This window comes from Mastigoproctus giganteus, chromosome 4, assembly GCF_048544385.1.
Source record: "Mastigoproctus giganteus isolate SK-2022 chromosome 4, ASM4854438v1, whole genome shotgun sequence".
In the NCBI taxonomy this organism is placed as follows: domain Eukaryota; kingdom Metazoa; phylum Arthropoda; class Arachnida; order Uropygi; family Thelyphonidae; genus Mastigoproctus; species Mastigoproctus giganteus.
The window spans coordinates 224,960,973-224,982,244 of record NC_143578.1 but is presented as its reverse complement, the minus strand read 5'-3'; the positions used below and the strand labels follow the sequence as shown (position 1 = coordinate 224,982,244).

Below are 21,272 nucleotides of genomic sequence, written 5' to 3'. Positions count from 1 at the left end.
TCAAGAAAGGTATTCAGTAATATGATTGATTCTTTAAATGTCAAATGAATTTACAAAATTACAAAACTGAAATAATTATTTTATACACAAATTAGTGAGTTGGCAACTCCTGATATATACAGTTACGTAAGGACTCTCCACCTCCCTGTAGATTTTAATGTTATGACTAACATTTTACATTTTTCCTGAATGTATTTTTGACTTGATTTTGTAATGCTTTTAAGATTACCATGTTTGTTATATAGTAATATAAATTAACATTTTTATTATTCTTCAATATGTCCCCTGAAAGTGATGTGTGTACATATTGTTGGTTCTTGTTTTTCTTATTATATTGTCAATCTTATCATTTTTATATTGTATAATATAAATGGAAAATGAAATTTATTGACTTTTTCATATATTTTATTGGCATAATTATTGTTTCCTCAAACCCCCACCCCCTATTTTCTGTAGGACTTTAGTCTTGCCAACTGTAGTGCTTTTCAGGAAAGTGTCTCCCACAGTGACAAGGACTCATACTGCGAAATAGAGGTAGCTTGTTGTGAAGGTGGAGAGCTCTTCATATTTGAATAATACCAGTACTTCTGTAATTCATTTTTATCTCACTAGAAAAAGTACTGATTACTTGAAGTAATACAACACTGCTTTGAGGGAGGGAGGAAAGAGCAGCCTACATTCAAATGAACAGTACCTCTCTAAGTCAATAGGGAAGGGCTGTTTATTATGCTAATGCTAATTTATTTGAAGCAGTGCAGTACTAAGACACTCATTGTATGGCAAGCATTTTGTATGAGAGATCTATGCCATTGCATAGATGTTTTTTGTTTCCTTTCTAATACGGCACCTTAACTGAAAGAGAAGAACAGAATATATAGTATGTTAAGGCATCATTCTTGGGAAGATAGGAATGCATGGTGATTATATCAGTGATAATATTAGTCAAAATACAGTCTTATTGAATGATAGTTGTGGAAATGGAGCTAAGAACCCCCCCCCCCCTTCTTTTTGCACTTTTTCGTAGTCCCATATAACATGGTTTTAAACCCACGACTGAGGGTTTTTTTTTTTTGCAGTTTGTAGTTTGCTAAAATCCTGAGTCCTGCCTTTTCTGGACAGATGGTAGTGTTTCCTTGTGTTTTTATTATGCTTTTAAAATACCTTGTTGATTATGGCTATGGCGAGAAATAAACTGAATCACTAGAGGTGGAAAAAATCATAATTATCCACAAATTTGAAAACAGTGACAGTTTCCTTAATTATTTATATAAATAAATTATTTTAATCCTAATTAAATACAGACTCTTATAAGAAAGTTTCTTGATGTAATTTTGTGTAACCACCATTTAGTGAAATCTTCAGTTTAGTATAAGAAAAGTCATTCTTCTACAGAGTTAACTATTATAATGCAAGCTTTTAACTTCGTGTATTTTGAAATAGTAAAACATAATAAGCATTGATTGAAAGCTGCAGTCTTGAAATTTTTATTCATGACTGAATTTATTAGTAATTAAAAGTTTCACAAGTGGTTGGTAATACATGTAATGTACACAGTAAAATGGCAACTTTAAGTAGAGCAGAATGAGTTTAGTGCAATTTTCTCTTTGGTTATATATCATTTTTCTCTTGAATAATCAAAGGCTGGATTACAATGTTTTCATGCAGTATCGCAAAAAGCTTTCCAGTAATGGTAGACAGTTCATAATGGCACCTCCCATTATCAGCTGTTTACTGGAATGCTGCTATCCTAACAGAAAGTATTCCTTAACTAACTAACAGTTACACTAACAAAACCCAAGCTTTTCAGAGAGAGCAATGACAATTAGCAAATCTGGATCAGTCATCCAATGAAGTCTGAATAGAGCTGCCCAACTTTGTTTTTGTGGGCCAGCTCTGTTTGCATTTTTAAGAAGTTATAACAAAGTTTTGATTGATAATAACACATGGCAAGGGAGACTTAGACCAGGGGTGGGGAACCTGTGGCCTTTTGTCTATTTCTCTCTTGGTGGATGGAATCTATCCAGTTATATTAAAGGAGGTGGAAAAGCAACTAAGCAAACCCTTAGCCATAATTATGAGAGATCCTTGGACTCAGGGGAGGTCCCCAGTGACTGGAGATGTGAAAATGGTATCCCCAATTCACAAAGGGGGATCGAAGGGTGACACAAGTAATTACAGACCAGTTAGTTTAACTTCTGTTCCGGGTAAAATAATGGAGTCACTGGTTAAAGATGCATTGCAGGATCGTCTAGACAAGACTGCAGCAATAATTCAGACACAGAATGGGTTTGTTAAGGGAAAGTCTTGTCTGACAAATTTGATAGGATATTATGATGTGGTTACAAAGGAACTGGATGCAAAAAATAATTTTGATATCATATATTTGGATTTCAGGAAAGCTTTTGACACTGTTGCGCATGGAAGACTATTGTACAAATTGGAGCAGAATGGTATTGCTCCAATTTGTACAATTGGAGTACAAGTTGCTACAATGGATAAAAGGATGGTTAAGTGGGAAAAGACAGAGGGTGGTAATCAGTGGTGCTGCTTTTCTTGGACTAATGTTATTAGTGGAATCCCACAGGGTTCGGTGATAGGTCCACTGTTGTTTTGTATATTTATCAATGATATTGATGAAGGTATATCAGGCTTAATGTCGAAGTTTGCAGATGATTCACAATGTAGAATGACACAGTAGACAAAAGTATCAGTCTTTGTAACTAAAAAAAAATTGTCTCAATAGTGGCAGTAATTCAAGCATGCTAAGACTGAACCAAATTTAACTCTTAAATAGGAGACTTGTTTATTTCTTTGCGGAGGAAAGTGTGTGCGTGCATGCATGCACTTGAGCTTGACTCATACAGAGGAATGTCATATTTGCTAAATTCTGTTATGTTTATGAATTGTAAAAATAAGCAAATTTATTTAAGTGGCGAGGAATGTAATGATAAGTCTAATAGTAAAAATCTTACTTGTTAATGTATTGTAAATACTGTTAAAATTGATTCTTTATAAAATAAGAAAAATAACAAGGGACTATAGTCCCATATTTGATGAGTTTCATTCCAATTTCTTATAGGCCATTTGAGCGCACTGTTACACTACACAAGGATAGTGCCGGTTACTTGGGATTTCTCTTCAAAAATGGAAAAATTACATCTCTAGTGAAAGATTCTTCAGCTGCTCGGAATGGACTGCTGATAAATCATTATTTATTAGAGGTATACAGTAAAATGTTTTTTGATTGCTTATTCAGTTTTTATTAAAATCACCACATTAGACATGAATATCAATTAAGATGGATATCCAGTGATCCAAGTTAGTCTCTTTTTCTCTCTCTCAGATCGCTTTAAGGTCTTGAATAGGATAATAAAGTGTTAAAAAATTGGCAGTATCTTGTTTTGAAGATCAGACAAAGTGTTGCTCATTGTATTAGACAAGATATCACTTAAAACATGTTGAGCATGACAAGTCTCAGTAATGCAAAGGAGATAGACTTATGTTTTTTTTACAACACATGTCAATGTGTTGTAAACAAAATATGGCTATATGGGAGAAACTGATTAGCAGTTTGTAAATGTGTAAAAGCACAATAGAGAAAATGGATTTGTCCTATTGTTGTTTAGAGTAAACTGATCTTTTATTGCCATATTAAAAAAAAAAAAAAAAAAAAAAAAATCTACATGCATACCTTGAATTGCATGCAATACACATTGACAGTTGGTTTCTTACCAGGTTCTTGTAAGAAAAACTGACACTGTTTTCAGTGTCAGTTTTGGCAATAGTTTTCTTCATTTCTATGATATTTTCTGCTGTAATTTGATAAACTGTGATCTTTAACATGGCTGCAGAACAAGGTTGAAATAATGTCAGTTAAGTTGGTGGGGAATGGTTGGACCATCATGTCTGATCCAGAGTCTGAAAGATGATTGGCAAGTGAAGCAAACTCCAATGAAGGTACTCCACTTTGGGGGAAGGGGGGGGTACCATCAGGCTGTTGGTAATATAGTGTATACATAAATTCCTTGAGTATGCCCAGATAATTGCTGAAACCCAAATTTAGAGTTTAAAGATTATATGAAACTCTACTCTAAAATTTCCATATTTACATGGCTGTGGCAATATGTGTGATGACGAGGTGGAGTTTTGCCAATAGATGGTTATAGATTATACTGAAGGAGTGTAACTATGCGAGTATTTTGGTGACGAATTCTGGAATTCTGGAAAAGAACAACATGATCCTGATCCCCACCTCTTTATCCCTAGCTCCAGTATTTTGGGGGGGGGGGGTTTCCCCAAAATGTCATTAAATCTTCCCTCCAGTTTAAACTGAAGGAGAGTTTTAATGATATTTTGTAAAATCAACAAAAATCAAAAGTGGAAATGCAAAGGATAACAAACATTTTTGTAGGTGTTTCAGAAGTGCTTTCTCTAATTGCTAGATATGTCCTGTGTGGGTGGGAGTATTACTTCAAGGGTTATGCCATAGAACAGCTTGTAAGTGAAATCTTCTTAAAGTGGCTTCACACGTGAGTGTTAATGATCCGAAGTGAATTTCATGTAGCTATTTTTCATTTTTTATTAGCCTTGAAACTTCTGAATATCACCTCATATAAAGTTTAAATTAACATATAAGATTATGTATAATTATTTTTATGCATAAGTGTATAAAAGGGTTTGAATATTAATTTTGTTACTATAACTTCCCTTTAGGTGAATGGACAGAATGTTATAGGGCTAAAAGATAAAGAAATCAATTCTATTTTAGAAGAAGGTGGTGATATTGTTACCTTGACAATCATGCCTGATTTTGTTTATAATCACATGATAAAGCAGTAAGTAGTAGTTGTTGTATCTTTGATTTTGTGTTACTAAGATTACATAATAAGTAATATTAGCATTAGTTGAGGCATATGATGCAAAAAAAGCAAGCTTATACAACATCAACAAAAAAAACCAAAAAAAACTTTCCATTTCACCCATTCAGTCACTCCAAATGTTTGTCCAGCCTTAAATTTATTTAAGCTATCAACTTCCACAACAACAGATGGAAGTCTGTTCCAGCAATCAACTACTCACTGGCTAAAGGCAAACTTCCTCACATCTATTCTACAACTGTTTTTCCTCAATTTGAATCTATGCCCCCTTAGGTTCTTAAACTGGACAAGCAGAAGTATCCCATCAGCATTGAGCCTGTTCAAACCCTTCAAGGCCTTATATACACCTCAATCAGATCACCTCGCATATGTCTACTCTCCAGGCGCTGCAACTTGCAGAACTTAAGCCTCTCTTTATTCCTATTTATAACAGCACCCCTTTTATCTCTTTATTTATAACAGCACCCCTTTATTCCTCTCACCAATCTGTTTCCCTTCTCTGTACTCATTCTAGCAACTCTACATCCTTCCTAAAATGAGGCCTCCAGACCTGTACACAGTACTCAAGGTGTGGCCTGACCATTGCCTTATACAAATGGATAATCACCTCCTTGTCTCTGCTAGCAAAATTCCTATATATCATCGACAAAACTCCATGACCTGCTCTGGCACCCCGTCTCTGCATTGCTCAGAGAACTTCATATCTGACTGCACAATTAACCCCAGGTCTTTTTCATTCTCCACTTTCCTGAGTGTAGTACCACACAGTTGGTACATTTCTCTTGGGTTACTGCTACCCATATGCAGTACTTTGCATTTGTCAATGTTAAACTTCAGTTGCCTCTTCCCATCTGACTAACTTTTCTAGATCCTGTTGCAGTAGCATACTGTCTTTACTCTCATTAAAAAAGGTTGCCAACCTTTATATCATCTCCAAACTTGGACATTAAGCCTGATATACCTTCATCAATATCATTGATAGATACACAAAACAACAATGGGCTCAGCACCGAACCCTGGAAGACTCCACTAATAACATTAGTCCATGTGGAGAATTTTCAGTTTACCACTCTCTGCCATCTCCCACTCAACCATCCCTTTATCCATTGCAGAAACTTGCCCTTAATGCCATACCGCTCCAATTTGTACAGTCACTCAGTCTTACATGTGCAACAGTATCAAATGCTTTTCTGAAATTGAAGTATATATCAAATTATATTTTGTGTCCAGTTCCTTTCTGACCACATCATAGTATCCAATCAAATTGGTCAGACAAGACTTCCCCTTAACAAACCAATGCTGTGTCTGAACTATTACTGCAGTCTTGTCTAGTTGATCCTGCATCGCTTCTTTAACCAGTGAATCCATTATTTTTTCCAGAACAGAAGTTAAACTAACTGATCTATAATTATTTGTATCACCTTTGTGAATTGGGGATAGATTTGCACATCTCCAGTCCATGAGAACCTCCCCTGAATCTAAGGATGCTCTCATAATTATGGCTATATTATTATTAATATTTATACGTTATTTATTAATCCCAGTTTTCCAGGATTTGTCTAGGTTTTCATTGTTTTGTACTGGTGTCCTGAAAGTGTTTTCTGGACAGAAATGTCTATAAGTTTTCCTAATTTTAAATGTAATGGCTTATCTAACAGTTTTTATCATCTTCATTTGCAAGAAGTTGTTTTCAGTCTCAAACTAGATCTACCAGATATGACTGTATGAAAGGTATTCACATTTCTAGTACTAGTAAGTCCACCAAGAGCTGATTCTAAGAAAATAAGGATGACTGCTGGGCATCAATGATATAAGGAATTTTTATGAGCAGTTTTCATAATATGACAAAGTTAATTGGTCTCAAACAAGGACAGCATGGCTTTTTTCCCAGAAACTTGGGTTTTTCACAAAGACAATGTTAAATCAGAATATATAGGGAAAATTAGTATAGAGGGTGGTACAAGCACGCTTTAACATATCGCTCACTACTATCATGAATAATAGAATGAAAACTTTTAACTAAATAAAAAAAAAGGGAAAAATATCACAAAAAGAACAGAAAATAAGAAGATAAATAAAATTAGTAAGTACTATAGGTTTTGATACCTTTCGCGTTTGGGGTTTTCATAAAAAAAAAAATATTATAATTTTCTATTATAATTCTATAATTATAATTTTTCACTGCATAAAGGCCACCATTATTCAAATCCATTGTATTTGCAGATCGATCGATTGGTTCATATGTGTGTGGATTTGTCTAATGTTCGAAAGGCATTGATTCCCCTGACCATTATTGGGGTGTTAATAATGGTCAGTCTGTTTTATTTTATTTAAATATGTTGATCCAGTGTTGTAGATAGTGTTTGTCTTCTTTTTAGCGATATTTCACATAATTTGGACCTAGTGCTATCAGACAGTGGGCTACTAAATTTTCAATTAATTGGCATTTTCTAAAATATATTTTGGTATTGTATATTTTGGCTTTTCTAAATTATTTTAGTAGCTTTTCTTCTGCAATACCCTTTTCTTCACTCCCACTTTTGTTTTGTGTTATTATCTATGATTCATTTATATTTTCACTCGAATGGTTTGCCATGCTACTGGCATGTATTTTATTTGTTTTTATCTTAGTTATTATAAGCAGCAGTTAGTGGAATGTGCATTAATCAGCCACTGGTGTTTACAGTACTAATTTTCTGTATCTTTTTCTTTTCTGTTCTATTTATGATAATTTTTCCTTTTTTTTTTTTTTTTAATTAAAAGCTTTCATTCCATATATATGTATATACACTAGTGTTCAAAGAAAGTGCATCACCTTGGAATTTCACATTTCTAAGCTTTTTTCGTGATGGTATGTTACATTAATGACTAGCATCAAAAATAGAAATATAAACAAAAGTTATTTATTAATAGTTAAGGCAAAGATGAGTAATATTCGTATTCCAAAATGGAGCATTTGCAACCTTTATACAACAGTTTTGGTAAACATGGCAATTATGGCTGAAATGTTATCAGACACCCTCAGTTTGCTTCAGTTTATCATTTTAAATGGAAAACAAAATGAAAAGTTCACCGGGTGCAAACTAATATTTAGTTGAACCGCCTCTGGCCCTAATGACGGCAACACACCATGAAGGCATTGACAAGATCAATTTCTGAAGATAATCAACTGATAGTTCGTGGTTCCAAACACGAATTATGGCTTCCTGAAGTTCACAAAGGGTCTTTGGTTTCTTTCTGACAACTGTAGATTCCACACGATGCCAACAGGTCTCTATAGAATTCAGGTCCAGGCTGTTTCCTGGCCAGCTCAGAGTTGTAATGAATTGTTCTTCCAACCATTTTTTCACCCATAACAAATGTAAACACATTACTGTCGAGTCTCTAATGCAGAAATGAAGCTAAAGTAAATACTGTAAATACTGCTAAAGTAAATTTCTGCATTAGAGACTCGACAGTAATGCTAAAGCATTACTGTTGAGTCTCTAATGCAGAAATGAAGCTAAAGTAAATACAGAAGTGCCTACTTACACTTTTTGCCCGATAACAAGGAGCAGAGTTGTCCTGAAAGATGCAGTTACTTGACAGGTTGAAGAGGTCTCTAATGGTTGGCAGCAATTTGCCTTCAAATATAGCCAGGTATCCATTGTCATTTATGGAACCTTTTTATAAACTGCATGTGACCTGCTCCGTGATACAAAATGCACCCCCATATCATTTGGCTGGTAGGAAATTTCACTGTAGACACCATAAAGTGGATGGTATTCTTCACCATATCTACGGCAAATCGTTTGTCTCCCATCAGAGCCATGCAGGTTGAATTTCTTCCCATCCGAGAAAATAACTGACTTCCACTGCCCGGGGGTCCATTTGGCACTCCTTACACCAAATTAATTGGCCTTTTTCATTTTTTGTGTGAGGAGGGGCTTCTTCTTAGGACGACGGGCTACAGCTCCATTTTTGAAGAGGTGTCTTCTGACTGTTACTGCACTTGCTACCACTCATGTATGTTCTTCCCATTTCCTTTTCAGCGCAAACAAAGAAGTTTTATGGTTTTTAAGGCATAAGCGCTTCAAAACGCGGTCCTGCTTTGACATACTCATTTGCATCCAGTTCCTTTTTTCCTATCAGCAGAACCAGTATTCTCGAGTTTGGAAAGAAATCTACTCACTGTTGACTGATTACAAGACACTCTGTAAGGAGTATGATGGAAAGAAAATCTTTCCTCACATAAAGCAACAATATCATTCTTTCTTCATGGCATCAATTGCACTTAACTCTCCATCCTGGCACAAGCAAGGATTGACTGCAACTCTTGCAGAGCGTGCTTATATAGCTGAAAGTAACAGCTGATGCAATATTACGTCGTTACTTACATGTGTCATTCTTATCTGATCAATCCGTAATAAATATTGCCTTATACTTACGTTATTCGGACGACAATTACAATTTTAAGGGTTGATGCACTTTCTTTGAACACCAGTGTTTAATTACTACTGTAAGAGTATAATTGGTACTATATAGGTACTCAAAGTGTATTAAAACATTGGCATAAAAGTACTAAGCTGGCTATAAGGCCAAAAGAACCTATAAAGACTAAGGTAGCCTGTGTTGGTTTGCATTGCTATACCCTAGAAATAAACATATAATTAGCAATAAAATAAAAATATAAAATAGAATGAAATAAAACAATGATTATGCAGCTAATTATTGATAATCTGATATACCTTTAACATCTATTCCAATATTTTATAATAGATTATATATATATATATATATATATATATATATATATATATGTGTGGGTGGGTGGGTGGAAGTACTTACTCTAATAAACCCTATTCCCAGAAATGTAAGAGATTATAAATTGCTTATTTACTGTATAGTACAGTAATACCCCGACTTACGCTACCCCGACTTACGCGAACTCGGAGTTACGCGGTTCTTGATTTTTTTCGTTTGGCAACGCTGCCGCCCACTATCTTCAAGGTCGTTTTTCATATGTTATCCATATACGGTGCGACGGCGGAGAATGAGAGCGAAAGATGAACAAAATTCAACTTTGTTGCTTTTATGTTTTTTATATCAGTGAAGGGGAAACACATTTCACCATAATAATGTAAAAACCAACACAATTCCAGCTATCGGTATAATCGCAAATGCAATTAGATCGAGTTTACTACCAGTTTATAACAGATTTCACTAGCAGAAACGCAACTGGATTTTTATTGTTTTATGGTAGTAACCCCTAGAAATGTGAGGTGTTAATAGTGTATCTCTGCCTTTATGGTGTTGTTTATTCAGTTGCTACATGCGCGCAGCTTTGTTTATGCGTATCCAGCGTGCCTCCTCGTTTTGTAATTGTGCTTTATTCCCTAAAAATGAGTAAAATACTTAATTAAAAGGTGTGAAAAGGAAGCGTCCTGGTGAAGACACTGCAGAATCAGAGAGAAAAAGAAAAGCAATTATAAAGCAATAAACAGAGGCGGTCTGGGTCAAAGATTCTTACCCGGGAAAATTTATAGTGGCCTCATACTATGGTTTATGGCCAAAATCACACTGGCCCACCAGGGTTACACTGGCCCTTATGGCCAGTCCGCCTCTGTCGATAAAGAAAAAATATGAAATTGTGAAACGCTTTGAGCGAAATGAAAGACCATGTGATATTGCATGTGCTACAGGCCTAAATGAAGCAACGGCGAAAAGCACATGACAATTGCAAACTTGACAGGTTGAAAATTGAAAAGGGCTCAATTGTAAAGGGCTTAAAAATTTTAGAAAACATAGCCTCCAACGAAGAACGCGTTATAGCTACAAAGCAAGGAATAAAAAAAATTATTAGCTTGCTACGAAGAAATTCTGCGTGAAAAAAAGAACGCGCTGTGTCGTCAGACGAATTTGTTAGATTTTATGAAGCCATCGACATCGAAATAACTTTTTTACGTAAGTCATTTGTTTTTTTTAATACATATTTTGTATTAATATGTATAAATAACTGCAATTTTATTAATATTTTTCTTCTAAACTAGTGTTTTTGTTAGTCCTTGGTCCCAATTAAGCAAAATTTATATGTATTTATATGCAAAGTTGTACCCCGACTTACGCGAATTCGACTTACGCGATTTTCGTCGGACCCACCTATCGCGTAACTTCGGGGTATTACTGTAAATATTGCATTCCTTTCCGTTTTGCTTATTCTAGTGACCATAGAATGTCTTAGAATGTTATATCAGGTCTGTAACAGTCATTGTTTAATTAATTGCCATACTTTCTCACTTAACATTAATTATTTGTAACCAATAATATTGTTAGTTGATTGCAGTTTCATAATTTATAGAATTATGAAAGTTAAGTTCTGAGCATAAACTTTTTTATAACTTTTTTTTTTTAAGCATTTCTGGGAGTTTAATAAAGAAACTTATGGATCACACAGTGCCTGATATATAAAGGTTAGTAAACAACAGGAAAATTATCTTTTTGAATAAAAATTTTGCGAAGTGAAACTGTTAAAGGATAAATAAAAAAGATATGATTTTTTTTTTTTTTTTTTTTTTATTTGATTGTTGATATAAAATTCAACATTTTTCATCATTATAATGCACAATTATTATAATTTTGAGAATAATTGCTGTGCAATAGTCCGATTTGGCTGGAGGAGATTGGTTACAAGAATAGTTCAATCTTGCCTTTTAATCCTCACTCCACCGTTTTTGCATAAATTATTTTATTTATTTATCCTTGAATCTCTATTGTTATTTTCATTGTAATCTGATCATTGTAACAAATTCCTCACTTATCATTCTTATCCTGTGATAAGCATTGAATATTCACAATAATATATATTTGTCTACTGCCACACCACAACAGTGAAGCAGCCATGTTGAAAAACCACTCATAGAAAGTGGACAAGTGGCAGTCATACTTCTGATTCAGTTATATAATTTTATAATTAAAAATTAATTTATATAATCCTTGTTAACACTATAAATTGTATTTTGGTAGTCTCCTTTTTAAGTGAATTTTAGCAGGAAATGTAAGATAAATACCTAAGGTAAAAATGGTCATTTAAACATCTTGGTAGAAACTACAGGAGCTACTTCTTGGAAACCCCAGAAGCTACAAAGTATTAAGCAGAATTCTGATTTTTTTTTTTTTTTTATTATTATTATTTCTCTTACTGGTATTTTTTTGCTCATTCTAATAATATCATTTATTAATTAAAAGATCTGAATTCATATAGGCAACATGTGCTTGAAAATCTTTCTATTCTAATTTTTGGTCAAGGAAACATAAAAATCATATTATACAGACAAATGGTTTTAAATGAATGGGGAGTTCAAGTTGTATTGTTTCTGAGTTGGGACAAGTGTTTTTGATTTTCATCTATTATCACACACCTCATTTAATGCATTTCCCTTTTGCATCATGTAAGACAATGTGAAAGGGATATTCACCAATTGTGATGTGTAAAATTAGACCAAAGTTAGAAACATTTGTTTCAGCTTTCACTTCTACCTATATTTAAGAGAGTGCAGTCAGCCTGTCATAATTTTCACAGTGTTGGGAAACAACAAAATTCAGAAATCCTTAACATTCCAAAAATTCATAATAATAATGTTGAAAAGTAGAAGTCTGAAATTCATAGCTAAAAATGAACACTTACTTTTGGGCTGAGCCGTAAATCAGAAGAGTAAACCTCAGAACTTTGTCAAAAGTTTTTTCCATGCACATGAATAACAGCACAAGCAAAAAACAAATTGTAAAAATTGTGTACCAATCTATAAACAAAGCATTGCTACTAATAGCCCGGAATTCAGTTGAGCAGTTAATTTCATATGTATCTGGTTTCACGGGCTAGCCGGGTGGATAAAGTGTGTGCCTGGCAACCCAAAGGTCGCGGGTTCGATTCCTGCCTTGGATCAATGTACTGCAAAAACCTTGGGAGGTGCATTATGGCCACAGAAGCCTATGCGCCAACAACTACTAAAAAAAAAAAAAAAATATATATATATATATATATATATCTGGTTTCACACTACTCATATATTGACCACTTGAGAACAACTACCTATATACTCCGTTGTCTCTACCATTCTCCCAATTCCACTAATCACTTGGAGCCCTTAACTTCCTCTCTTTGCAACTTGACTTTCTCCAGTCCAACTTTCATAACAGTGAGGTAATTTTCCTTGGTGATTTTAATGTTCACAACTCCAGCTGGCTTCCGTTTTCTAGTCACACCGACCCAGCTGGTTGAGATGCTGAGGCTTTTGCAATTACTAATGACCTTGCACGGATTGTTCATTTGCCTACAAGAATACCTGACAATCCTAATCATACAGCCAACACGCTGGATCTTTTTCTAACAAACAACCCTTCTAAGTACACGGTCGACGTGAGTGGTCCTTTAGGCACTTCAGATCACAACTTGGTGATTGTCTCTTCTCCAACGGAGCCTTTATCTCGTGGCTATTCCCAACCTCGTGTTTGGCATTACAAGAATACAAAATGGAATGACCTGTGAGATTTCTTTTCCTTGGTCGGATTACTGTTTCAAAACTTCTGATGTCACCGTTTGCTCTGATCGTGTCAATGAAATTATTCTTGCAGGAATGGAATCCTTTATCCCAAACTCCTCTTTAAAATCTCGTCCTTTATCTAAACCTTGGTTTTCCAATAAATGTGCTAAAGCTGTTCAAGAGAAGAACGTTGCATATCGTAATTGGCTTGTTTCTAATTTTTCAGCTTCATTTTCTGCCTACACCAAAGCTTGCAACAATTGTAAAGCAGTTATTAATCAGTCCAAACTAGAGTTTGAACAGGCTAAGAGTAGAAAACTTGCTTCTTGCACTAATGGTAGTCGAGCATTCTGGTCTCTTGCCAAAGCTATTGGCCACAACTTTTGCCCATCTCTGCTCCCACCTCTGTCCAAACCAGATGGTTCTGTTGTCACTTCAGCCAAGCATAAAGCTGACCTGCTAGCATCCCATTTTTCTTCCAACTCATGTATTAATGATCTTGGTAAAACACCTCCCTCCATTCCCAACACGCTCCATTCAATGTTTCCTGTGGCCTTCCATCAAAAGGATGTCAGAAGGATTTTGATGAATCTTGTTGCTAAGAAAGATCCAGGTCCCGGTGTTATTTCTCCACTTGTTCTCAAAACCTGTGCTCCTGAACTTACTCCTGTTCTTTGTCGCCTTTTTCACTTTCTTATACCCAAGGTATTTTTCCTTCTGCTTGGAAATTTGCTGATATCCAGCCAGTTCCTAAAAAGGGTGACAAATCCCTCCCATCCAATTATTGTCCCATTGCATTACTTCTACTCTTTCTAAAGTAATGGAGAAATCCATTAACTGCCAACTCTTAAATTACCTAGAAAACTTCCGTCTGATCAACGATCGCCAGTATGGATTCCGTCATTATCGATCCATTGGTGGTATTCTGGCGTATGTTACCCATTTATGGACTAAAATGGAAAGGTTCGGTGAAATACAAGTAGTTGCTCTTGATATCTCAAATGCTTTCAATCGTGTTTGGCATAAAGGTCTAAACAAACTTTCATCTTATGGTTTGCCATCTGTTTTTTGTAATTGGTTATCCAGTTTTCTCTCTAATCACTCACTGAAGGTGATGGTAGATGGCTTTCTGTCTTCTAACTTCTCCACTAATGCCGGTGTCCCCCCAAGGTTCAGTTCTTTCCCCCACTCTTTTCCTTTTATATTAATGACCTTCTTCCATTGACAGGAAATTCTATCCATAGTTTTGCTGATGATCGCACATTGCATTCCACTTTCTATTTTGAGAAACCATGCCCTGCTCAATCAGCTTCAACTTCTCGAAAATCTGCTACCAATTCCCTAAATGCGGATCTTCAGGTAATTCTCCAGTGGGGCAGAGACAACTTAGTTGATTTCAATCCTTCCAAAACTCAGTCTTGTCTTATATCTTGCAAAAAGGATTCTTCTGCTCTTATGCTTATCTTTGGTGACACTCCAATTTCTAGGCAAAATGATATATCACTTTTGGGGATTACCCTGACTTCTAATCTCTCTTGGCACAAGCACATTACAAATATTGCTTCCTCTGCATCTAAAAAAACTTGGTTTTCGCTCTCGGCGTTACTTTTCTTCGAAACAGCTGCTCACCCTGTAAAAATTGCAAATCCACCCTACCATGGAATATTGTTCCCACATCTGGGGTGGTGCCCCGAAAACCTCTCTCAGGCTTCTTGATTCCATTCAGAAGAGGGCAGTTAGGTTAATTAGTGATTCATATCTAACAGAGTTTCTCCACTTGCTGTCTCATAGACATACTGTTTCTGCTGCATGCCTCTTCTACAGATACTTCCATGGGCACTGTTCTTCTGAATTGGCTTCTATAATTCCTGCTCTCTCTTTCAAAACAGTCTGAACACGTGCAGCCACCAGCCAACATCCATTTACTGTCCAACTTCAAACTCACAGAACCAACTTTTCATTTTCCTCGTTTATTCATTCAACTGCTGTTTTCTGGAACAACCTTCCTTTATATGTATTTCCTGAAAATTACAGTCTACAGACGTTCAAGTCCAATATCAACAAATATCTTCTTTCATCTTCTCAACGTCCAACCCAAGCATGGTACTAAGTACTATAGGTTCTAATACCTCTCACATTTGGAGTTTACATAAAAAAAAAAAAAAAAAAAAATACATTAAGGCATAATACTTGGATGCTTTTTTGAACACTTATGTCTCAAGCATTTAAGACATAAGCCTCAATATGAGATATACTTAAAACAATGCAGTTTTACTAATATTCTGATTTATTCAGATATAGTTATGTATTTCTGATGCGCTTGCACTATATTTATACATAGAACACTTATGTGTAACAGCATGTTGCTTGTTGTATCTTTTGATTTTGTATACATGAGATGCAGTAAATGTTTTATTGGCTTGCGCATATTAGCATTAATAGTATCAGTTCTTCCTCTGAGTTTGAGGAAGATTCCCATCAGCATTGAGCTTGTGCAAATGATTCAAAGCCTTAAACACCTCAATAAGATCACCTCACAGTTGCCTAGTCTCCATACACTGCAATTTGCAGAACTTAATCCTTTCTTAGCACCACTTTGTTCCCCCTCACCAATCTCATTGCCCTTCTCTACTCGTTCCAGTAGCTCTACATCCTTTCTAAAATGTGTTCTCCAGACCTGCATGCAATACTCAAGATGTGGCCTGACCATTGCCTTATACAATGGTATAATCGCCTCCTTATCCATGCTAGCAAAATTTCTGTATATCATTAACAAAAACCCTATGAGTTAACCTGACAGCCTCTCTGTGCTGCTCAGAGAACTTCATATCTAACTGCACAATTACTCCCAGGTCTATTTCATTTTCCCCTGCCTTGAGTGTAGGATAAATGAAATAGATCCCAGAGTGGTGTATCATGCAGTACATTACTCTGGGATTACTGCCACCCATATGCAGTACTTTGCATTTGTCAATGTTAAACTTCAGTTGCCATTTCCCAGCCCATCTGCCTAGCTTTTCTAGATCCTGTGGCAGTAGCATACCATCATTCTCATTAACTATCCTGCCAGCCTTTCTATCATCTGCAAACTTGGACATTAATGCTGATATGCCGTTAACAATATCTTTGATAAATACAAAAAGTAATGGGCCCAACACAGAACCTTGGGGGACTCTGCTAATAACATTAGTCCACAAAGAGTATTGTCCATTAATTAATCCTGGGTATCAGCCTACTTAACTGCCACCCCATGAGAGAGAAATCTAATCTCTTGGATTTGATATTCCCTTCAGCACCATGCGACCTCAAAGACAGTCCTTACAATCTCTTTCAATCCAATCACGAACCCATTGCCAATAAAGATCATATATATAAATTACCACTGTCTTCTCCCACTCACCCATCCCTTTATCCATAGCAGCAACTTGCCCTTAATGCCACATTGCTCCAATTTGCACAGCAGTCATTTATGTGCAACAGTATCAAAAGCTTTCCTGAAATTCAAGTATATGATATCAAAATTGCTTTTTTGCATCCAGTTCCTTTATGAAACCTATCATATAATATCCAAATTGGTCAGCAAAGATTTCCCCTTAACAAACCAATGTGTCTGAAGTACAGAATAATAGTAAAAGTAATAGTATTCACCATATAGTCCAAGGAAGCCACAGGCTTTTGCTGCACTTGCAAAAAAAAAAAAAAAAAAAAACAAGTAGATAAGAAAATACAAATTATATGCTTCCTTCCTAATACAGGTAACTATCCAGTTGAATTTTGAATTTATTCAAACTGTCAGCCTCAACTACCTGCGAGGGGAAACTTGTCCCAACAATCAACAACTTTCTGGCTAAAAGAGAACTCCCTGCAATTAATATAAACCTCAACCTCTGTAATTTGAATTTATGGCCCCTAGTTCTGGAATTCTTTATATTGTTTAGATCTCTTGGTTGGCTGGGTTGACATTGAAATTTACATTTTGTTTGCTACATTTGTTTATTTATCCTATAGAAGGCAGTAGGCCGTAGCATACTTAAGGATTTGAGTTCATTATCAATCCACTGCAGGATGGAGGATTCCATTCTGCAATGGATTGATAATGGCTGCAATTTACCCTTTTTTGTCTATTATTGTCTTTCTGTGTTCAGATCATATAGGGACATTAGTTGACTTTTGGCTGGATAGCAGTCAATGGCTGAAATATAATCCTGTTTGGAGACTAAAAATTGATATCCCCTTGAAGAGGTGGTACTTGTGAGTTCCCTGTCTTTATTCAGCTCTATTTATTTATTATGAAAGTGACATGCATGCTCTGGTGGGATGTTTCCCTGTTCAAGGAGTATTCCTCCTTGAGGAGGGAATCATGTGTTTGCATTGCTGAAGGTGAGTGTTGCTTTGTGTTTCTTATTTTTTGTGATTTAATTTTATTTTGAATATTTGGATGTCTTGGTACTAAGGTAGTTAGTAGGATTGCACCTTGCCAGCACAATCCATCTTAATTATAGCATTAATTTATTCCATTTGTTTCGTGGTAAATATTGTTTGTGGAAATTCCCTCTTCCATCATAGATAGTATTGGTGATTGGAGTTCTTAACCAGTGCACTTCATATAACCAAACCAAGTTTTTGTTGTTCTTTGATTAAAATAAAGATATATTTTAGAAATCTAGATATGCAAGATCCATTGATTTAGCTGTTTATGATTACAGTTTGAAATCTTTGATGGTTGGTTGAGTTTTATTGGCGCATTAGCAACTAGGTTATAATGCGCCAAAACCTTGTCAAAAAAATAAGTAAGAAATTCTTGATGTCATCTGATTTTGTTGCTTTGTAATTACTTTTGGTACACATTAATGAGTATCTTATCAAACTCTATAACTATTAAATTCATGAATAAACAGGAAATTGAGGATGAATCAGCATTAAAAGAAATTGGAAGACAGTTTGTGCAAAATGCAGATTGATTTAAGATTTGAATATGAAATGATATCTCCTTGAGCACTTTTGCTTACTGAATTAAAAATATACAGTTACACAATCCAAATCTTCCCATACAAACATATTCCTATATAATACAAGTTCACTTCTATAGTAAAGTTGCTTTCATGTTAGTTTGTGAGTAAACCTGTTAAACTAACATAGAATCATATAAAAATTGGGCTTCAAGAATTTTTTACTTAAGATACACAAAATACTATTTTACTGGTTGATTCTTGAAATGTCTAACCAATGAAATTTACTAGAAAATAAAGTTTGTCCTGTTGTATAAGGTAATGGTTAGGCCACATCTTGAGTATTGTGTACAGTTCTGGAACCCCATTTTAGGAAGAGTGTGCAGAGAAGAGAAATGAGATAAGTGAAGGGAAAAACAAAAAGAGTACTGTTACAAAGAAAGATTTCAGTTCTGCAAAATACAGGATGGGGGAAACTAAGCATCTGCAAGGAAATCTGATTGAGGTGGTGAAGGCTTTGAGTGGATTGAGTAAGCTGGTTGTTGATGGAATCCTTTCTCTTGCTCAGAGAGGCATAAATTTAAATTCAGAAGAATGGCTTCGGGTTACATTACAAAAATTTGTAAATTTAACCCCAAAATTGGTTTTGCGATAGTGGGTAGTGTGAATAACTGAAGAAAAATTAGGCAAATGAATTATTAGAGTGAATAGATTGGGAAGGTAGTGTTTTTTTTTTTTTTTTTTTTTTTTGTTTAGTTTGACTGATGTAGAAGCTTGCATCATTTGCCACTAGTAATACCAATACTACTCTCCCTCTGACTCAGTACACTCTTACACAGAGTCCACTTTTCAAACACTCATTTTAGAGGTTCTCTTAAATATATTCTGAACACCCATTATATACAATGTATAGCAATAAAATTCCTGGACTGGTGCTGTGTCAGTCATGTTCAATCAGTTTGAAAACAAATTGAAGTGGTATGTTGTAGTTCAAACTTCCTCTAACAGGTGGTGATACGGAGATTGTCTAGTTGGCTGACTGGTTGCAAGTAACAACCAGTTTTGTTAGTACCATTAGTGTTCCATGTCACGATTTTGCAATGGAGAAATTAACAAATATCAAATTTTTCTTTAAACTAGGAAAATCTGAAACAGAGAAATGTGAAATGTTAAAAACTGTTTATGGTAATAAAACATTAAGTAATACCAGTGTGTTTGAAAGGTATAAGCAGTTCAGAAATGGACATGAGGATAGAGTTCGAAGTTTGGAAAATTGCAGCGAGAGATTGTTCAACTCTCATAATGATGACTGATGAGTTGGATATGAATAAGGAGACAATTGAAATTCTGCTTGACGATTTAGGGAAAAGGAAGGTTGTGCAAAATTTGTGCCACACAGACTCGTGGATGAGCAGAAGCAGTGAAGTGTCATTGTGCAAAGACTTCATCCAGACTTGTCAAGACAATCCTGATTTCCTCGACTGTTGTCACTGAAGATGAGTGTTGGGTGTTTCAGAACAACCCTGAGACAAAGCATCAGAGCACATGCAATAGACTTCAAGAGCAAAGCCCAAAAAGTTTCATTTAAAGAAGTTCAGGATAAAGATGAAGCTGATCATGTTTTTTGACAAATAGGGTGTGGTTCACAAGGAATTTGTACCTGAAGAGGAGAGAGTCAACACTGTTCTACATACAGATGCCTCAAAGATTATTGAAGCGCATTTCCCGGGTGAAGCTGCAATTTCAAGATAAAGGCAGCTGGTTCTTGTTGCATAACAATGACCCCACCCATTCTGTGCTGTTCTGATGAAAATTCTGATGAAACGTGGCATTGTACAGATCCCAATTTAGCACCAGGACAATCTAGGACTTCCTGTTTCCCAAGATGAAAACTGCCATCAAAGAAAAAAAGATTTCAGGATCTTGAGGACATAAAGAAAAATGCAACCACCAAGCTGAACATAATCTCTCTAGATGCCTTCCCCAACTCTTTTTCAGAAACTTTTATAACAGTGTAATAAGTGCATTAAATCAGGTAGTAGTTACTTTGAATAAAACTTTGTTCTTTTTATTGCACCAGTCCAGGAACTTTATTGCCATTCTATATAAATAAATTTTCTAATTTATTGTTGCTTTGTCATCATTCTTTTGTTCTTTTTTTTAACTATGCAATTTTTTTTTATTGCTTACAGTTTCCTAAATTCCAAAATTATTGGTGCTATTTCTGCAAAATCATTACCATCAAGAGATAAGAGCACCTTCAAGTTGATTTTTCCCTTTGACCAGGATCTGCAATTTCTCTGATGTAAAAATTTCTGACCTAGAAGAGAGTATGTGGTCGGGGAGTGGGGATACTTCAGGAATATAAATCAATGTCACTGTACTGTAGATCTCACCAGACTGAAGATTTGAACTTCAAATTATTAAATTTTATTATATGTTGTATTATATAATTAGAATTTATACTGAATATTAATATATTCATTTATAATTTAAAATTTATAAATTGCATTTAACATTTTAGAGATTATTCTTTTAAAGCAAAGTAACATTAAGTAAAAGTAATCCAAAATTATGAATGGGTTATTTGTGTATATTCTGCACATTTGTGAAAAATCATAGTTTGCTTTAAAATATGTTTTGATTTCTTAAAAAGAGTTGTTTTTGAAACGAATTCTTAGTGTCTTTCATATACTCGTGTTTATGTACATTAACCACCCAGAAGTAGACAAAAGTATGGTTATAAATTTTTTATTAGTTTTTCACTAATCATAATAGCGAATTTGTTTTGTGTGTGTCAGTTGGCTCATCAAGAATGGCTTATTTTGAAATATGAACTTAATTTACTGCTTTTATTTTCAAATCATATTTTTATTGAATTACGTATATTTAAATTGTTGCTACAAGTATTAATGAAAACTGGACTT

At 35.0% G+C, this 21,272-nt stretch overlaps 1 protein-coding gene across 1 annotated transcript in view; it reads left to right on the top strand.

Annotated features, from left to right (window-relative positions):
• LOC150087441 (syntenin-1-like) overlaps nucleotides 1–20,715 on the top strand; it is a 68,305-nt gene extending 47,590 nt beyond the window's left edge. The window contains exons 6-9 of the mRNA XM_090372071.1: nucleotides 3,080–3,221; nucleotides 4,714–4,835; nucleotides 11,270–11,326; nucleotides 20,538–20,715. Coding sequence (XP_090228197.1) covers nucleotides 3,080–3,221; nucleotides 4,714–4,835; nucleotides 11,270–11,324 — 319 coding nt within the window. The 3' untranslated portion in view covers nucleotides 11,325–11,326; nucleotides 20,538–20,715. The remainder of the gene's footprint in view (nucleotides 1–3,079; nucleotides 3,222–4,713; nucleotides 4,836–11,269; nucleotides 11,327–20,537) is intronic.
• Nucleotides 20,716–21,272: the final 557 nt, after the last annotated feature.